At 38.1% G+C, this 21,075-nt stretch overlaps 1 protein-coding gene across 2 annotated transcripts in view; it reads left to right on the top strand.

Annotated features, from left to right (window-relative positions):
• Window positions 1-21,075, top strand: part of vps8 (VPS8 subunit of CORVET complex) — an 89,056-nt gene that overhangs the window by 65,492 nt on the left and 2,489 nt on the right. Inside the window, exons 37-44 of one of the 2 annotated variants that reach the window (XM_061964890.2) lie at window positions 159-326; window positions 1,765-1,846; window positions 6,935-7,017; window positions 7,313-7,393; window positions 10,240-10,409; window positions 14,399-14,561; window positions 14,635-14,679; window positions 17,885-17,965. In XM_061964890.2, coding sequence (XP_061820874.2) covers window positions 159-326; window positions 1,765-1,846; window positions 6,935-7,017; window positions 7,313-7,393; window positions 10,240-10,409; window positions 14,399-14,561; window positions 14,635-14,679; window positions 17,885-17,965 — 873 coding nt within the window. Of the gene's footprint in view, window positions 1-158; window positions 327-1,764; window positions 1,847-6,934; window positions 7,018-7,312; window positions 7,394-10,239; window positions 10,410-14,398; window positions 14,568-14,634; window positions 14,680-17,884; window positions 17,966-21,075 lie in introns of both variants that reach the window. The other variant, XM_061964882.2, reaches the window with a different exon arrangement.

Genomic DNA, 21,075 nt, shown 5'->3' with positions numbered 1-21,075 from the left:
TAAATGTTTCAAGTTAACTAAAGTGATTGCCTCGATGTCAGGAATATGTACAGTAAACTTTGTGTGTTTCCACATTTGTATATATAGTGTAAATGCAATGATAGATTTGTTTTTTCTACAATAACTTACTCTCTCTAACGCTCACATATTTTTTTCAGGCATTAAAAGTGAAACTATCTGTGCTCACTGCTGACACCAACAGGGGACAGAGGGAAGATGAAGAAGACAATGAGTCAACTGTTTTGAGCAGTGTTGAGGATTCATTGAACGACCTCATTGCTTTAGGTCATCGCAGCTCTCAGAAACTCCAGGAGCCAAAGATAAAGGTAATTGAATGGTGTTTGTTTCCCCCAATGGACCTAAAGGAAGTGGTGGAGGACAGGAGAAGGCGACTACAGCTATAAACTTCTATGCATCCTTGCTTAGATTGTTTACCCATACAACTCAAATAGAAAGAGGATGATGGTTAGATAGAAGGACGAATATGATTGTGCAGACAGAAAATGGATACAACTAATTCCCTTTTTCCAGTGCTGCATGATACCTACTAGGGATGTAACGATTACCGGTATTAATGATAAAACGTGGTCAATTTTTCGATGGTTAGAGGCCTGATTTACAAATATCCAAACACCATGCGGTAATCAGCATATGCAATCAATAAAATAATATGTGGGCGTGTTGTGTGTGATTTATTAAGGCTGCACGTTCAATTGAGAACAGGTGCAAAAGTGGTGGTCACTGCCATATTTAAATGAGTAGTTGCAATTTCCTATCGGCTGCATAAATGGAAAGTTTGTGAGAGGACAGTGGACACGCAAAATACAATTTTGAAGCCCCCCGAGTTCGATGTCTTGGTGGAACAAGCACATTTATATGTGGATCAACTTCAGCAGACGAATCTCAACGCTGCTGGAGGAAAAGCAATATGGAAGGCAATTTACGAAAAAGTTAATTATGTAAGCAAATCGAGGAGATCTGTAGAAGACATTAAAAAAATGACAAGATCTTCACAGAAGAACTATAGAAAAAATGTCCTTCATCAAAACCTTTGCAAATAAAACAGGTGGGAGGACCGGCCGAAGTACAATTTATATACATTTAGCACGTTACTACACATCTCTGCCGACGTTTGGTATTACTGTTTTAAATTTTAATTATCGTAACTCGTGGGTGATTACCACACTCACGATGATCATGCTTATTCTCTTGAGATACAGCTAGCAGAAGTACCTACTTGTCACTTAAACGCTAACATGAATACAAGACACATTCACGTCTTTCTCCATTGCAAGCATCAAACCCCAATCCTAAAATATGAGGGTGAACATATTTAAACACTCAAATCAATGTCTCTAATGAAGCCAGCAAAACAATGTGTATTCTGCCAAAGAAAGTATATTGTGGGTGTGTGTTGTTTATTTTAAAGAAAACTTGGTTTAAAGATTGGAGTGTGCATATGAGCGTAAATATTTTTTGAGATCATTCAACAATACCATGATAATGATAACCGTGATCATTTTGGTCACAATAACCACGATATTACATTTTCATATTGTTACATCTCCACTACCTTTTCACTTTTTTTTTTACTAGCTAGAGTAGTCATTGCATGACATAGAAACTGTTTGGGGCAGGTATAGAAAATAATGTACATCCACTTAAGAGTGCAAAATGCTTGTTTGTCTCGAAGAAGTCAAAGCAGCTAATAAGAAAGCATTGTGTTACTTAACTTCACTGACCTCCACTTTTATTGTTTTTCAGGAGCTTTGGTTTTCATTATTGGAGATACTGATGGCTTCTCAAAAACAAATGAAAATGCCCCCAGCTACAAACATGTCTGAAGGTAAAAAGCACACAAAACCAACAAATATGTGCTGTGTACTATTGTGATCAGGCAGGTCTCCAGGATGGTCATATGTCTTTTTCTCCTACAGTATGACATTTTAAAGTGCTTGTTAAGATGAAGAATGTATGCTGTATACATACTTGCCATGTTTGATTTAGTTAAACTGAAGTCGATCTTAACCTTTACTTGAACATAGTTTAACAATATGTTATTATAGTGGTGGTAGTCTGTAGTAGAACTGTGCATGCGTATCATACTGAGAGCTGTTCATACTGAATATTTTACATACAAGAGAGAGACAACAAAACAGTATGAAACGATACAGTTGTACACCATTGCCAACATTGTTAAATTAACCTCTGCGACACTGCCAATCCAAACTGAAGCTCATTGTCTTTGCAAAAGCTGAATTTTTGATAAATATTGTTCGATTGTGCAGGTGGTCATTAAGACTACGTTTACACTGCAGGCCAAAGTGCCCCAAATCTGATTTTTTTTTTGCAGTTTTTTTCCAGCTGACTGTTTACACTGCAAGTAAAATGTGATTTTTATCAGACTCCAGTGTAAACGCGCACAGGCCCCAATGTGGCCCCAATGTGGCCTCGACGTCACTTGCATGCGCACTTTGATAAAGTGAAAACAAAGGAAGTTGCCCGGAAGGAAGTCGCTAATTCTACAAAGTAAAATAAAAGTTGCGACACCTTAAAAATTTGTGTTTGAGATCAGTCTCTTGTACATATTTTAGGAAACTTCACAGAACTACCGTTCAATGTCAGCCTAATTTTGTCCAATTTTAGGAAATAAAGACTATCTCTGATCCAGCGGGTGTAGCAGTGAGGCGCTGCAGCCTTCCAATTTATCACAATGAGTCTTCTAGCCAACAAAGTAGTAAATGGCACCAAGTTCTTTTTGGATTTACTAAGAGAAGATGACAGAGAGGCTACCCCAAATAGTCCGCTTAGAGGATTAAATTCAATCTTTTCGCCAATTACCAAAGACAAAGTATTAAAAAGTGGTCGGGATGGGACGTGGGCGTGGGCGTGGTTGGGGGCGTGGCTAAAAGGGGAGGAGTATATTTACAGCTAGAATTCACGAAGTCAAGTATTTCATATATATATATATAAGAAATACTTGACGTTCAGTGAATTCTAGCTATATATATATATATATATATATAAAGATATATATATATATATATATTTATTTTATTATATATATATATATATTTTTTTTTATTTTATTTTATTATATATATATATATATATATATATATATATATATATATATATATATATATATATATATATGTGTAAAATAAATACTTGAATTTCAGTGTTCATTTATTTACACATATACACACACATAACACTCATCTACTCATTGTTGAGTTAAGGGTTGAATTGTCCATTCTTGTTCTATTCTCTGTCACTATTTTTCGAACCATGCTGAACACCCTCTCTGATGATGCATTGATGTGTGGCACGCACAAAAGTGCTTTCATCAAATGCACTAGATGGCAGTATTGTCCTGTTTAAGAGTGTCACAACATTGCTGTTTACGGCAGACGAACTGCTTTATGGTATACAAAAAAGTGACTGCTGTTGTTGTGTGTTGTTGCCACGCTGGGAGGACGTTAATGAAACTGCCTAACAATAAACCCACATAAGAAACCAAGAACTCGCCCTCCATCATTCTATAGTTATATCGTGATTGGGCAGGTACGCTTTTTTATATTGTGGAGGACCTGAGTCCGCCTGAATTTCGGGAGATTTTCGGGAGAAAATTTGTCCCGGGAGGTTTTCGGGAGAGGCGCTGAATTTCGGGAGTCTCCCGGAAAATCCAGGAGGGTTGGCAAGTATGGCTCAATATAGCTGTCAAATTCCTCCGCCTTTTCATTTCCCCTCACCCCTTCATGCGCTGGAACCCACAAAAACTGAACCTTTCTCTTCTGATTTGTTATATTTTGACTGTCTATAACATTTCCTAGAAAATATCCTGACGGCTGTTTGACTTAAATTATATTAAACTTGCCAGCACAGATGCGGAATCAGTGCAAATCCACACTTTATCTTTCTTAGTTAGCTCCACCCACTTTAATGCCATTAGTACTTCCACTATTTCCACTGTGTACACTCCTAGTTTGTCTGACGACTTTCTGTTCACCCCAATTCCTTTTGTTGGCACCGCTACCCCAAATCCAGTCAAACACGTCTCTGGGTGCTGTCCCCAATCTGTGTACACCAATGTGAAATTTCCATACTTATTTATAATGTGCTCATTGAATTCACTTACATTATCTACATTCCTTTTTGTCGTTTTAACTATTAACAAGTGCCAATCTACTTCTGGCCTTACCAGCTCCCATGGGCCATCAATGGGTAAGCCACCGTGGGGATTGTCTTTATATCAATTATTCCAATTTTTCTAGCAGCGTTATTGCATATCTCCCTGAACACCCTCTGACTCCTCCTAATACCCCAGCAGTCCTCCAGCCAAGCCTTAGTTGGGTGTGAGTAATTGTGTCCCTGTAGATGTGTCCAATAGTTCATTATTAACCGCTTCCTTCTGATGTCTAGTGGCATTTGTCCCATCCTTAATAGCAGTGCTGACACTGGTAAAGTTTTAAAAGCATCGCTGCACACACTTAACGCTGGCGCTTGCACAACATCCAACTTTTTAATCACTAATTTTGCTGCTGAGCAATATTCCATCATCCATAGTCAAATGTTGACCTAATCAAGGCCACATAAACTCTTAAGAGCTAAACAACTCTCCCCCAAGTGCTACCTGACAAACACCTCATTACATGTACTACTTTTTTACACTTATCCACAATTCTTTGTATATGTCCCTTCCATGTTAGCCTTGCATCGAAGACAACACTTAAGAATTTAAACCGTTCTACCTTTTCTATTTCTTGCCTGTACATTTTTAACTTCAGTCCTCATATAACCCCCCCCCCCCCCCCCCCCGCAGCCTTAGTTTTCTCCAGTGAAAATCTCAATCCCCAATCATACCCCCATTCCACCACTTCATCAATCACTCTTTACATTTTCATAACATGTCCCATATTTCTTCCCTTCTTCCACAAAGCCCTATCGTCAGCAAACATTAACAAACACATCATTGTTCAGAATATTATTATTCTGAAAATTACTTTTAAAAAGTAATTAAATATAGTTCCTCATTACTTTACCAAAAAGTAATTGAATTACTAACGGAATTACTCTTTAATAAATGTAATTAATTACTAGGGAAAGTAATGTATACGTTACTTCAAAAAAAAAAACTTAAAATATTTGGCATATGCATTTGAGAGATCTTTTATATTAGAGCACAGTGTGCGGAGTCTGTGCTTTTAAAAGGTGGGTCTTGTTGCCTAGTGACGTGTGAAATCATCGAGGGTTTCAACGGAGCTGTGTTTGTTAGCTTTAGCAGTTTGCAGCGGCGGTTTGTCGGCTCTGACGCCAGTTCTTTTGAATTTTTTCACCAGATTGTGTTACCTCAGGTTAATAAAGAGATTGAATGTGTGTCGATGGCTGTCATATCTTCTTTTCAACAAACGGGGTATATGTTGGATGGCAAATGTGTCACTTTAATCATTGATTTTTTGTTCAATATTCCCATTGTGTTCGTGTGCATATGTTGTTGTCTGCTTGATTGATTGATTGATTGAAACTTTTATTAGTAGATTGCACAGTACAGTACATATTCCGTACAATCGACCACTAAGTGGTAACACCCGAATACGTTTTTCAACTTGTGTCACAGCGTGATGGTGCCTCTTCCTATTTGATAAGAAGTTCATTTTAGTGTGGTTATGCTTGTTGCTTTCATGACTAAAAATATATTTCCTGCATTGAACTTGCTGCACTTATGACGCTATCTTGTTGTTGACATAAAACCACATCAAAAGTAGCGCGCCATGTTATATATCAAGCTACCGCTAACGGCGTTTTAACGGACCTTAAAGTAATTTATTAGATTACTCGTTACTAGTAAAAGTAGTAAGGCCGTTATTACGGACACTGCATAATTTTGAAAAACAGTGGACTTATAACACTACTTTGTGGTGTCCCATTTCTCACCTCATGTTGTCTAGACAGATCCTGACCTATTCAGACCTGCATTTTCCTTTCTAATAGAAAATCATTTATCCAATTAAACAGGCTTCCCCCCTCACTCATCTTGTATAATTTTACAAGCACACCTTCCCTCCACATCATGTAATATGCCTTTTTATGTCCAAAAATACTGTTATCATTGGAGAGAGAGATGAGACATACCCTCACAATTATATAGTGACCCCAAGTGGCGGGCTGAAGTCATGATAGCCCAATAGCACCTGGCGGTAATGAGGTCCCCACATCTGGGTCCCTTCCAAGGTTTCTCATTGTGCCCATTGGGTTGAGTTTTTTTCTTGCCCTGATGTGGGATCAGAGCCGTAGATGTCGTTGTGGTTTGTGCAGCCCTTTGAGGCATTTGTGAATAAGGGCTATATAAATAAACTTTGATTAGTTGATTGATTATCGTTACCTTGTGATAATGCATGTGATGGCACATTCTCGCTGTGTCCACAAATTTGACAGTGACAAACAAAGGGACGTGTCTTCAATGCACTGCAGTATCTTGCTAACGTCCCTCCACAGTGCAAAGCCACTTCCAAGTCCGCAATCCTCGCCTCCATGGCAGCAAATAAACTATGTTTCTCACAAGTATCATACCTAGAGAACAATAAATGGCTAAACATGCTACACTACACACCGTAGGTGGATATGCTAACTGCGAACCGCGAGCTAGAGCTCTTGAATGTAAACACAGGTGGGCGGATCGATTCAAATATCGACAGTAACGATGCCAAGCATAATATCATTATATGGTTTATACTACAGTGGTTAGTACGATATTTTTGTCATCAAAAAAATATTTTGCCTTTTTTGTTATTGTTTTATCAAATTAGGATACTTTGTAACCCGTTTTTGTGGTTCATTTATATACTAAATAATACATTGCAATATAGATTTCAGACCATATTGCCCATTCCGAGTGCTGATGAAAGCAATGTTTTTTTTTTGCATTTTCCAGTGTTAAAGGACCTGACAATGAAAGTTTTCAACAGTATGAGCAGCTTTATATCACTACCTGACATCATCCAGCTGATACTGCAGGTATGTATCTGTTTTTGCCTGTTGATAATAAACAAACAATAGTAATTATTCATTATTAAAAATGGGACGTTATTGCTACTGAAATGTGTCTAACATATCATGCAATAAATGTAACAGCCAATATTATAAATATACATGCTAGAAGATATTTGTTTTTCAACATTTGTCCTTTTAAACAAACCTGCCATTTTCTAAATTAACATTTATTGCTGTAAATTCCTTTTTGTCTTCATACAGTTAGTAGGTTTCCCAGTCATAACTCTTTTGTATATGACCACAATTTTGTGTCCTACAGGACCACCTTTATGGAGAAGGACAAGTTGCAGAGATCCATGGTCTTCTTCTTGGGATGCTCAACACTTTCAACTATGAACAGGTAAACAGTGCGTACAGATTGGCTCACACTGCCCATATTCATAGCCATATGATGTGAGCTCAAAGAGTATGAATAGTGAGGCATTACTGAAGTATTAGATGTTGTATCGTCCCACAATCACATTAAAAACTTTTTGGGTAGGTTTAATTTTTCTAAGGCATGGGAGATTTGAAGTCACAACATGAACTGGAATGGGCTGTTATGCTAATGTATTAATAATATATACTTAATATTTGACTATACCATAGACTGAAAGGGTGGCATAGTAGTTACAACGTATTCCTCCCTTTTCTGTTGGAACTTTTTTTGTTTGCATGTCCTTGTTTTTTCTCCAGTAAATTCAATCTAAATAGAGTCCAATATAGTTTATTCCAGAGCAGAAACTGGAGTTATTCAGCACACTGCAACTGATTTTTTTTTCAGCGTAATATTAATTATTGTACCTTTTGGAAAGAGGCTAGACATGGTTGGCAGTGATGGACAATAACAAGCTACGTGTAGCTAAACTACATAGCTTAACTACATTTTCCAGTCGCTTGGCGGTAGCTTAGCTACTTTTTAACGAGTAGCTTTTCCTGTTGCTTAGCTACTTTTAGACCCATGTAGCTAGGTAGCTTACATCAAAGCTACAAGCTACAAAGAGAGAAAATGGACTGCATCCAGGCCAAAAAAAAACATGGAGAAAATACAATGACCTGGATGAATGAGAACATCCATACAGAGAAAATACATGATAATTGGTTGGTGTTTTTATGATGAGTCACTATTGGCTAAGGTTATGGCAAAATATTACAGACTGGCCAATCAAAGGCAAGATAAGGCGGGTCATCGAAACTAGTAAGCAAAATCATAACAACCACACACTGATGTCACATGACGACGAGAGAGTCAGAGACAAAGAGAAGCTTCAAGTTGACGACTCAAAAAAAACAAAAAAACAGTTGAAAATGGCAGAGGGATTAGATTCTCTCCCGCAGATTAGATTTTTCCTTCAATGATGAAGATTATGTGCAGGAAACGCACAACAATGCATGTTTACTCTGAAAACCAAAGTCATAACTGCTCTCTTCGTCCAACACAAATTTAGGAACACACATTAAGGTGAGTTGAATTCATTAAGTTTTACTACACATAACTATTACTAACTGTTTCCAAACAACACACAAGTAATTTTTTTTTCAAGATATAATGGTAGATTGATGCTGTTTGTTTTACTGTAGTTAGAAAAAAATTATAACATTGTAGGAGTGGGCCAAAGCAAAGGCAAACTAAAACTAAATACATACAGTAGGGACCCCTAGAGGTAGTTGTAGGGTGTCCCCAGCTAAATGACGGATAGTTATGGTTCATTTGTACACTCTCAGTTGCATTAACATTGATATTATACATGTGGGCTCATAGATAGAAATGCCATTAAATGTAATTTAGCCGGACTTTTTGTAATCTTTTTCTGATTGGTTCAGAAGAGCCTGTTCTATACTCCAAGTCCCATTTGCCTCAAAACATCATGTAAGTTACAAGTAAGGTGACATAAATGGAAGATCACCTTCTACCTTTTTTCATCATTATAGTTTTGTAATAGAAAGTTGTTACCTTTTTATTACAAAACGATTATGTGACCTCAGACCTTATACTGTATGTACTCTGATCTGATTCTGTACTATGCTCTACCAACAATGGTACTATGGTTCCTATTTATACTAGGGCCTTAATGCTTCACAGGGCTCATTTATATGGAGTTGCAACTAGGGGTCTCGCGATCTGACATAATATCGTTCCAATATCGACCAAACAAAAGTGACCTCAGACCTTATACTGTATGTACTCTGATCTGTACTATGCTCTACCAACAATGGTACTATGGTTCCTATTTATACTAGGGCCTTAATGCTTCACAGGGCTCATTTATATGGAGCAACTAGGTGTGTCGCGATCTAACATTAATATCGTTCCAATATCGACCAAACAAAACATGTAGTGGATTATACCGTTTGCATTTGAAATCTCCTTTATCAGCGCACCGTTACAAGAATTCCTGCACTGCATTTACTTGTTCGAAGTTGTACAGCCAGTTATAATCTAAATCCTCCAATAAGCACACAAGGTTGGTCTTTTCTTGTATTTTAGTCAATTAATTTATACAAATGTAAACATGGTAGGCTATAGGCTACTAGGAGCTAACAGCTACACAACATCTTAGCACACAATCGCACACAAGCTAGACATAAATATTAGATGTACTTAATTGAACAATGTCAATTTAAAACATTTGTCAATATAAGCAAGTATCAAAAATATATCTTCCTATTACTTACAGATACAAAGTGTCCAAGGCAGAAAAAAGTATCCAGTAATAAAAACATGTCCGCATCATTCATCATGAGCTCAACTTAATGATCTACTGTGACCACTAAGTGTCACCAAAAAACTTTTACCAGTCACTTCAACTTAAATACAGTCTTTTATCAATGGTTAATAATAAATTGGTTATTGTTTCATCATTTCATTTGATCAAACCAAACCAAACAAGGTAAGCTTGATTTGTGCTGCTATCGGATCATTATCAGTATTGACCAATCCTGAAGGCTCCAATATCGTATTGGAAGTGAAAAAGTTGTATCGAGACACCCTTAATTCTAACCCAGTTGTTGTATCTACTGGAGTTTTTAAAGTACAAAATATACAGGTTACAAACACAGGTAATGGCACAGATATTTACAAAGAAATTGAATACAATAGTATTTTGTCCTTGTGCTTTTTAATTGTTGATATCCAAATAAACTGATTGATTAGTGGTTGAAATAAGGACACCATTATACAAGAGTAATTTTTGCTTTGTATTACAGACATTATTTGAAACAACTACTCGTTTGTTGAATAATGACCTCCACTGGTCCCTGGCTCATCTGCGAACAGCTGTGACAAAGGGACTTCATCCAAGACAAGACTACTGTCACATCTGCATTCAGCAGTGCAAGAGATGGCATAACTCAACAGACGAGATCATCATATTCAAGTAAGTCACTGTGCAACACGGTTCGGCTAACATAGTCAGAAGGCTTCAATTTCAATACGTTAAGGAAGAGAAATAAAGGGTTTCCTTTGGCTTATGAATTACAGCTCATACTGAAATAAGTTGGATTAGTGGTGTGCTGCCATCTAATTGGAACTACAAAAATAAAAACAATTCTGAAATTTGAGATAGTTTTTATCTTACAGCACCAAAAAGATAAATGTTATTTTTTTGTTTAGTATTTGGCTCATTGACCAGAGTTGCATGTGTCATACTCTTCTGTTTTTTTTCATTTGAGAAAAGAAAACATTTGCTAATAATTGTATTTACAAATGTTGTGACTTTTTAATCCATATATGGCACCATTATGAAACAGCAGCACAGTGTCAATACAGCTTTTGATTGTGCCACACATTCACTCAGGCGTCATTTACCAATCACTACTTATTGGGCATATAATGTCAATTTCTGACATATTACAAACATTTTATTTTTCGATATACCTAATGCAGTTATAAATTAGATTAAGATATATTAATAATATATTAATATTAATATTAAAAAAATTCACATCTCATCAATATTCCCATTTGGATATTTCTTCCTGTAATTCAGTGTTCCCTTTCAAATATGCGACTACCGTATTTTGCGGAGTATAAGCCGCACCGGAGTATAAGTCGCACCTGCCGAAAATGCATAATAAAGAAGGGAAAAAACATATATAAGTCGCACTGGAGTATAAGTCGCATTTTTGGGGGAAATTTAAAATAAATACAGAATAGTGAACAACAGGCTGAATAAGTGTACGTTATATGACGCATAAATAACCAACTGAGAACGTGCCTGGTATGTTAACGAACATATTATGGTAAGAGTCATTCAAATAACTATAACATATAGAACATGCTATATGTTTACCAAACAATCTGTCACTCCTAATCGCTAAATCCGATGAAATCTTATACGTCTAGTCTCTTACATGAATGAGCTAAATAATATTATTTGATATTTTACGGTTGCGTGTTAATAATTTCACACATAAGTCCCTCCTGAGTATAAGTCGCACCCCCGGCCAAACTATGAAAAAAACTGCGACTTATAGTCCGAAAAATACGGTATATTAAAAGACCAAACTGGGCGTTATCAGAACCCTACCACACAGAGCTGATAATGTTCCCACCAGCCCACAGGCCAAAGAGAAAGAGCATAGGCATTTGAGGTAAGCCCTCAAAACCTGTGGTTAGACAAGTTGGTCGTTTGTGAAAAGTGCATTCAGAAACAAGAACAAAGTGGATGAGGAGGAGAAAGGTGGCAGATGCAAAAATATTGTCATTCCTTATGTATCAGGGCTATCTGATGAACTCACAAGAGTTTTTAACCAACACAACATCCAAGTATACTTCAAACCAGGCAACACCCTGAGACAGAGATAAGTGCATCCTAAAGACCGGACACCTCACACCCACAAAAACAATCTGGTGTCCAGTGTAATTATGAATGCACTGATTCATATATTGGAGAAACAAAACAACCACTAAGCCGACGCATGGCACAGCATAGACGGCCAAACTCTTCAGGCCAAGACTCAGCTGTATATTTCCACCTCAAGGAGAAACAGCACTCCTTTGAGAACAAAAATGTACAGATTCTGGACAGGGAGGCAGGATAGTCCGAAAGAGGAGTGAGAAAAGCCATCTGTGTCAAGGTTGAAAAAACATCCCTGAATAGAGGAGGTGGTTTGCGATACCACCTGTCTCCCACATACAACACTGTCCTTTCAACCATTCCTAAAAGACAAAGCAATTTAGCCTCCAACAAATAACAGGAGTTAGAAACATTTTGGTCACATTGCACCTTTATGCCATTTGTTTACAACTGAATGGAATGCTAATGTGGGTGATTTCGACTACGGTATTTTGGACGGTTAGGGGTCGATCCACAGCGATCGTTCTGCCACATAATACCTTAATGCTAACTTGGGGAAATTCAATTTCAAAGACTGTCGTTGGCATTGACAGCAGCATTGCTTGTTTTGCATCTCAACAGTTGTTTTTCTCACTACGATAGGGCGAAACCATCCTTGCCCAGGTCAGTGTTTTTCAACCTTTTTTGAGCCAAGGCACATTTTTTTCATTGAAAAAATGCAGAGACACACCACCAGAAGAAATCATTAAAAAAATTAAACTCAGTTGACAGTAAAAAGTCGTTGTCGCAATTGTTGGATATGACTTTAAACCATAACTAACCATTAGGGATGTCCGATAATGGCTTTTTGCCGATATCCGATATTCTGATATTGTCCAACTCTTTAATTACCGATACCAACCGATACTGATATATACAGTCGTGGAATTAACACATAATTATGCCTAATTTGGACAACCAAGTATGGTGAAGATAAGGTCCTTTTTTAAAATATTAATAAAATAAAATAGGATAAATAAATTAAAAACATTTTCTTGAATAAAAAAGAAAGTAAAACAATATAAAAACAGTTACATAGAGACTAGTAATTAATGAAAATGAGTAAAATTAACTGTTAAAGGTTAGTACTATTAATGGACCAGCAGCACGCACAATCATGTGTGCTTACGGACTGTATCCCTTGCAGACTGTATTGATATATATTGATATATAATGTAGGAACCAGAATATTAATAACAGAAGGAAACAACCCTTTTGTGTGATTGAGTGTAAATGGGGGAGGGAGGTTTTTTGGGTTGGTGCACTAATTGTAAGTGTATATTGTGTTTTTTGTTGATTTGATAAAAAATAAAAAAATACAATAAAAAACGATACCGATAAAAAAAACCATACCGATAATTTCCGATATTACATTTTAAAGCGCCGATATTATCAGACAGCTCTACTAACCATGCATCACTATAGCTTTTTCCTGTGTGTAGTGTTTTAGTTCTTGTCTTGCACTCCTATTTTGGCGGCTTTTCCTGTTTTGTTGGGATTTTCCTGTAGCAGTTTCATGTTTTCCTTTGAGCGATATTTCCCGCATCTACTTTGTTTTAGCAATCCTGAATATATCAGTTGTTTTTATCCTTCTTTGTGGGGACATTGTTGATTGTCATGTCATGTACGGATGTACTTTGTGGACGCCGTCTTTGCTCCACAGTAAGTCTTTGCTGTCGTCCAGCATTCTGTTTATGTTTACTTTGTAGCCAGTTTAGTTTTAGTTTCGTTCTGCATAGCCTTCCCTAAGCTTCAATGCCTTTTCTTAGGGGCACTCACCTTTTGTTTATTTTTGGTTTAAGCATTAGACACCTTTTTACCTGCACACTGCCTCCCGCTGTCGTCTGCATATTGTGATCACGACAAACCATTGTCGTCTCACACGACGTGTTCCCGACATCTACAAAGCAATTAGCTACCTGCTGCCACCTACTGATGTGGAAGAGTATTACACGGTTACTCTGCCGAGCTCTAAACAGCACCGACACTCAACAACGGCACATTATTTGTGGATTATAATTACTGGTTTGCAAAAAATATTTTTAACCCAAATAGGTGATACTGCATAATCTCCCACGGCACACTAGACTGTATCTCACGGCACACTAGTGTGCCGCGGCACAGTGGTTGAAAAACACTGCCCAGGCACACCCTCCTGGTATTGGAGTATAAATATTTGGGGTTCTGGCACCAGCCGCTAGACTAGATCTGACCAATCTAAGTATATGAACTGATGAAGCCTACCGTATTTTTCGGACTATAAGTCGCAGTTTTTTTCATAGTTTGGCCAGGCTCCAGTGCGACTTATACTGTATATGTTTTTTTACTTTTTTATTATGCATTTTCGGCAGGTGCGACTTATACTCCGGTGCGACTTATACTCCGAAAAATACGGTACTTGGATGAGAGGCGAAACGTCTTCGAAGACAAACTAAACAGTCCAGTTGCGATCGATTAAATGCTCTGAGATTACAGAATAAGTAGTAAGTGAGCTTAGTATCAATGTCATGTTGTATCTTTCTTGTCAGTTGTGGTCACCTTTACCACATCCAGTGCCTGCAGCAGCATGACGGTGGGCTGGGATGCGCTTCAGAACAACAGCAGCAGTGGAGTTGCTATAAGTGTTCCAGCAGTCAGAGTGGAAGAGGTGGACAGTATATCACACCAAAGAAAAGCCGCAGCACATCTCTTGTAAAGGTTTGCACATTTGTCCACCCCACAATTAGTTTGTTTTGCTATATAACAATTATTTTTGTGGTTTCAGACCCACCTCTCATCTATGCATCACGATGAAGCTCGTAGAAAAAAGGTAAATATTTGGAGCCCTATTCTCCAAAGTTCATTGTTGGGAAAATAGGTGCGGAGCTGTGCGGATTTTGGTTGCGCAGCATTCTCTCACTCAACTTAAGTCAGTCACTGTACTCAGCAATAGAATATGCGTAACTTCAACTGTGTAAAAAAAAATCCCACCTCAGCACAAATGGGAGAATGGGGCCCTTATCGAATAGTTTATCAGTTGGATCCTAAAAATAAATTACAGACGATATTTAATTTTAAACCTGATCAAAATCTTACTAGTCCTTGTCTATAAACAATTTCTGTTCTCATGACGACAATGTAAGTTGGGTTTTAGTGTCTGAACTTAAACCTAAATTAACACCTAAGTCGCTTACACATGAAGGACATATAAAGATAATGATAAATATATCAAGTGCTTAAATATTTGAAGGAAATGGAAATAATAATAGAAAACATGTCTTACTTTTATTTCTGTTGTTGTCTCGCACACTGCAAGGGGCGTTGCAAGGGAAAGAAAGACAAACTTATTGGGGGGGAAAAAGTATCAATAATGAGACCACTTCACTGCTTCATTATTTCATAAGACAGATTTTTTTCAATGTTCAAAGCAATCATTATTATCCTAGATAATGGATGGTTGTTCGCGGTATTTAAGCAGCTTTAACTGGGCATACAGCGAGTGTTGATTAGTGGAAAACACTCGACAGCCTACAGACTTTTTTCAGGGTTTTGGGAGTCACTAATAAACCCGCGTTTTTGGAATGTAGATTTCGGTACAGAACATTATGCTGTCTAATACAATCAGCAAGATAAGATGGAGCTAAAACGTTTAGTATGTTGTACGTAAGTAATAAAAGCTTCGCATCCTAAGTGTACCGTTAGCCAGTGCAGGTGGGCCAGTATAGGCATAAATCAACTTTTATTAACTTGATGTCCTTAAAGATAGTTGATTTTGACTGACAAAATGTTTTTCTGGATAAATGCCTCCCAGGTAATTGCAATGTTGCATTATATAGACATACTTAATATAATAAATGGTAGCTTATTTATCGATGCTCTGTGTCATAGTGCCGGAGTTGCAAGTGTGATACCCTCACAATGGGCCCTATTCTTCTTGCGAACATTCTAGCTGCGCAGCATTCTACCCCTCGACTTAAGTCTGTCATTGTGCGCCTTCGTCAATCTTGGGTCGAGTGACCCCTACTTTGTGTATTTACGTACTTTTGAAGCTGTAATAAGTCCGGGGAAGATGAACGTTATGTTGCACTTAAGGTTTGGAAGCCGTGTAGACCACACGTAATGAAATTATAAAAGAAACTTCCAAAAAACTATCAAATCTATTCTGATCGCCTCAATTGAGACACTTGGAAACATCCATTGAGATGAGGATAAAAATATATAATGCCACTCTGTATTAACTATGAAATCAAAATTCACATCTTTGTCTCGTGAGTGTATCCACAATGGAAGGGGACCATGCAAATCGCCCATATTTGAACAATCAATACCTCCAACAATTTCATCTGGACTGTGATCATTTAAAGAGCGTGGAGGAGGTTATCTGTCAGTCGTCTAACTCCACCTCCATTCAGGTGTGGACATTTCCCTGAAAACAGATCCTCTCTTTGCCAGAAGAGATTGAAGTTGTCAATAAAATGTAGTCTTCTGGACAGCCATGTCTTCAGCTGAAGCAGCCTGCTGAATTTGTTCATCCTCCTGTTGATGTTTGGGAGAGGTCAACTGATAAGTGTACATATTTCCACTTCATCAACACTCTCAAATAGTTTATTTAAGTCTTTCTTCAGGATTTTAGACTGTTGGTTTACTTTAACTTTTAACTTTAATAATGATAATAGTAATAATACAGACAAAGTGCAAACTAGATAAAAGCCAATAATAATAATAATAATAATAACACAGACAAAGTGCAATCTAGATAAGAACCAATTAGTAAAAATTGTAAAAACTAAACATGGGAACACGATTGTTGCTCAACTAGCCACAATTTTGTTTGTTTTTTGAAAGTGACAAGTGCAGGTATATTTTTCAAAGTGTCAGGTAGAGAGTTCCATAGTTGTGGTCCTTTTATTGAAAAGGCAGTCTGGGCAAAAGATGTTCTACGGAAAGGAACGCAACAAGTAAGTCATTTTTTGCCTTTCAGGGGAAAAAATATCCAACAGTTTTCACAGGGAGCCATTGTTTGAGTTACCCCTATAGTTATGTTGAGAAGGTTGTTGTCGCTGACTTGTCAGATGGATTGTAAAAAGTATTGAAAAAATAAAGGAAAAGCATAAAAATTATTCAGAGCGTCTTGGTTCACTTAAAAGAAAAGGAATAAACTTATATCCAAGACTTGTAGAATGATTTAAAAGCAAATAAAGCAGCAAGCATGTAGGATCAAATAGAGACACGTCTGCACTCCTTGGAAGCAGGAAGCATATAGTTTAAAAAAACAAAAAACATGTTCTTGTCTCACATAGGAATTGTGAATGATAGACAGAATTCCAAAAAACAGTGCAGTTCCCTTTAAGTGTCATCTTTTTCGTGGCTATCAATGACATTGTTTGTACAACTCCACACTCTGTGAAAAAGGCATCACAGTCTGCCTTCATTCACAACTTAAGCACTTTTGCCTCCCTTACACGGCGGGGTGGCCGTGTCTACGAATAAGAGAAACGTGGGTAACTTTAAGTGCGTAAATAAGCACAAGGGAGATTAGGACCCAAGGTGATCAAATTTGCTTTGTTTTGTTGTTTTTATTTTAAGCACTTTACTTGATAATGATTGATTTAATGGGTTATTTGGTCTAAAAGCTACTCTTGTTCAGAAGGAACACACAGTTCGACATTAACAATCCCCTTGGATTGAATCTGATCAGGAGACAGCAGGCGTTTAAAGTGACCAATCAGAAAGAAGGGGAGTTGCCAGTCCATTTATTTAATGTCAGTGCAAGCGCAAACAAAGTCATAATTCGGCAGTGTTTTGACGCCATATACTGTATGTATTTATCCACCACACACAGTTCTCTTTTTCTTTTTGTACAGTATTATTAATTTATAACAGCACATATATAAGAAAAACATTGTATCACAGGGATCGCCTGTAAATTCCTTTAAGAAGAAACTTGTTTAAATATGTTTAATTTCAGTGAAAAATGATTCAGTGCAACAGGAATCAAACATTGACTTCATACCTTTTATTGTATTGTAATCCAGGTGCTGGAGGAGGCAACATTAGACTTTCAACAAGACCAATCCTGGGATCAGCTCCGTTGTTTGTACAAAGGTCCATCAAGAGTAAGTACCGTATTTTTCAGACTATAAGTCGCACTTAAATCCTTTCTTTTTCTCAAAAATCAACAGTGCGCCTTATGTACAGATTAATTCAGATTGTGCTTATCGACCTCGAAGCACTTTTATTTGGTACATGGTGTAATGATGAGTGTGACCAGTAGATAGTAGTCGCACATAAGACATACTGTACGTGCGGACTGCAAGATGATGCTAGCAAGCAAGCCCAAAACTTTGATGCTTAATTGAGGATATAGAACATTACACACAGCGCTCAAAAATCTGTCAAAATGTTTTAGTACGACTTTGGTAAGCTACGAAGCTGCACCGCTTGATGGATTGTCGGCGCATTATGGCTACCGTAGTCAGACGTACTGTGCTTCAACATGCGGTCTGAGACGTATTATCTGGCGTTTTGTTTCGCAATATTATGCAAAACCAACTTTTTTAACCTATTAATACCTGCTGATCTGCATAAGTGCCAAAAAATTTGTGCACGTCCGCCATTGTAGTCTGTGTCAACACCGTAGTCAGTACGCTCCTTTTTTTCCCCTCTGTCCTCTTGTTGTGTATATAATATAAAGTAGCGTACAGTCAGTAGGTTCGCTGTGGAAGCACTAAAAACAACCGGTGTAGTGGGTTTACATAATTCACCCACGGAATTTTAGGTATTTTTAGAGAGTTCCGGTCGAATAGTTTTTATTGGGACACATTTCCGGTGTTGTTGTTGCACCAGTGAGCCACTAATGAGGAGATTCTGCTCAGTTGTTGATTTAAGTAAAGTCTGAATGTCATTATATCGGTTAGCTCCATCTTTTGACATTCCTCCTTTGACTACACGCTACACCGGTAGAACAAAGATGATGGGGAGAAGATGCTGTCAAAGTGAAGGCACATAAATAAGAGATGCCCAAAAAACGGCGCATCCTGAAGAGACGGTCAGAAAGCGACTTGAAGATGGTCTGTAAAACATAAGGTGTGCAAAATTTTGATTAAAGAAACACCATTACATGTTATGTCATCATCATCATCGGCGGTCACTCGAACGAGTATGACGATCCTCCTGGTAGAGGTGTATCCCTTTATGCCTGTGCGTGACTTAGTTTAACGTGGGGAGACTGGTGCACAGACAGTCACCACACGATCCTTGACAGAACCGGGTCAGGGTCCAGTGGCATGGAGTCCAAGACGACTGGGGACCCTTTTCTGCTGCAGCCTTCATCCGCCATCGCAGCCGTTGTGGTAGTTCTTAAAATCTACCGTCTTCCGCCTGCTCCGCCGTTGAGGTCTTCACCGTATCCCTGGCTAGGGGGCAGTCAGGTACTAGGCCTTTGCCAAGGGCCACCTGGGGTAACAGTAGTAAAGGGATTAACCTCCTAGTTCCCTAAGACCCCATAGAGGAGCCTCCACTGCCGGATGCACTTTAACGTCATGCCCATGTTATGTAGACCACAAGGAAGTGTTTTAAGTGTAGAAAAAAAATCATAATTTGACCCCTGTAATGCGCCTTATAGAGATATAACAGTAATAAAATCTTACAGTGCGATATTATCACGGTATTAATGCCACGGTACCAATATTATTGTGGTGTATGTTAAAAAATAAAAAAAAGACTTAAAAATGCCATAGTGTGTCAAATGAAGTGGCAGGAATGTTTAGGATTAACACACTTACTGTAATTGAACACAAACATAACGCTAAAATGCTTCAATCATATTTATTACTACAAACATGATTTTTTTAAACTCAATGCTTCTAGCGGCAAGAAAACGTAAACAAGGGAGTAAAAGAGCATTGAGAACATAACAGAACACTGAACTAAGGAGAATAATACTTAACACAGAGTATGACCTGGCGTGACAGGTCGTAACACCCTTGACTCAAAATATAATCGATTTGAGAAATTGACCTTGACATCCAGCCCTACAAAGAATATTAAAAATGTTACACTATTCAACCTGTGTTCCGTAGTACAATATTAACCATCTTATAAACACCCAACAATAATCCAAACACCAGGGCCCTCACAAGCTTGCGTACGCACAAAAACCTGCCTTACGCCCTTTTTCACCGCAAAGTTGATGTGGAAAAGTTTAGTACAGACCTGGGCATTCTGCGGCCCGCGGGCCACATCCGGCCCTTTGTACATCCCTGTTCGGCCCGCGTGAGGCCAATCATAAATTACAAAATACATTTTAAAAAGTATCTATGTCGAGTGTGCAATACAATGGTGCTGCTTTTGTTTTGAAAAGCGTTATTTGTATTACTTCCGTGTGTACGTATGCTCGTGCGCGATTGTGAGTGAATGTGAACAGCGGCAATCATTAATTACAAAATAAATTAAAAAAAACATCTATGTCGTGCGTGCAATACAACTGTGCTGTTTTTATTTTGAAAAGTGTTATTTATGGGCGTATGTCTGTGTGTAACCTGTGAGTGAAGGTGCACAGCGACAAGTGATGCCCGGTTATCCCCGAGACGCTTAAAAAAGAAAAGTTGATGACGAATGGCGTGTTTTCAACAAGACATGGACTGCCAAGTATTTCTTTACAGAAATGAAAAGTAAAGCCGTGTGCTTAATTTGTGGTGCACATGTTGCTGTGTTTAAAGAATATAGTGTAACGACCTGCTGAAGTTGATGTTGTGTTCTTGAGTTGCGGAAATGAGGAGTGAGGATAGACGTGCGTGTGGAAGGAACGAGATAAGTTGAGCTGTGTTAGTATAGGTTGCTCAATAAAAGTTTAAAAAGAGCGTCAGACTCTGGACGCTACAATTGGTGTCAGAAGTAAAACTTTGCGCATACTGCCGCTGCTTGTGTGCTCAGCCTGCTACGTCATCGGGAGGTACGTGCCACGATGTTTCCTGGCGACTTTGTCAAGATGGAACGGGAGGGGAAGGACACTGAGTGGGGACTTAAGGTGCAGATGTCTGTGTGAATCCCCGACGTGAGGAGCTCGCCGCAGAGAGAGAGAGAGAGAGAGAGAGAGAAAGAGAGAGAGGGAGGCATTTCATCCCACTTCTGACACCAATTGTAGCGTCCAGAAGAAGTGCACACCAAGTCTGACCTCTTTTTAAACTTTTATTGAGCAACCTATACTAACACAGCTCAACTTATC

Source organism: Nerophis lumbriciformis, linkage group LG02 (assembly GCF_033978685.3).
Source record: "Nerophis lumbriciformis linkage group LG02, RoL_Nlum_v2.1, whole genome shotgun sequence".
Taxonomy (NCBI): domain Eukaryota; kingdom Metazoa; phylum Chordata; class Actinopteri; order Syngnathiformes; family Syngnathidae; genus Nerophis; species Nerophis lumbriciformis.
Note: the sequence above shows the minus strand (reverse complement) of the source record. Positions and strands in the feature narration are given on the sequence as shown.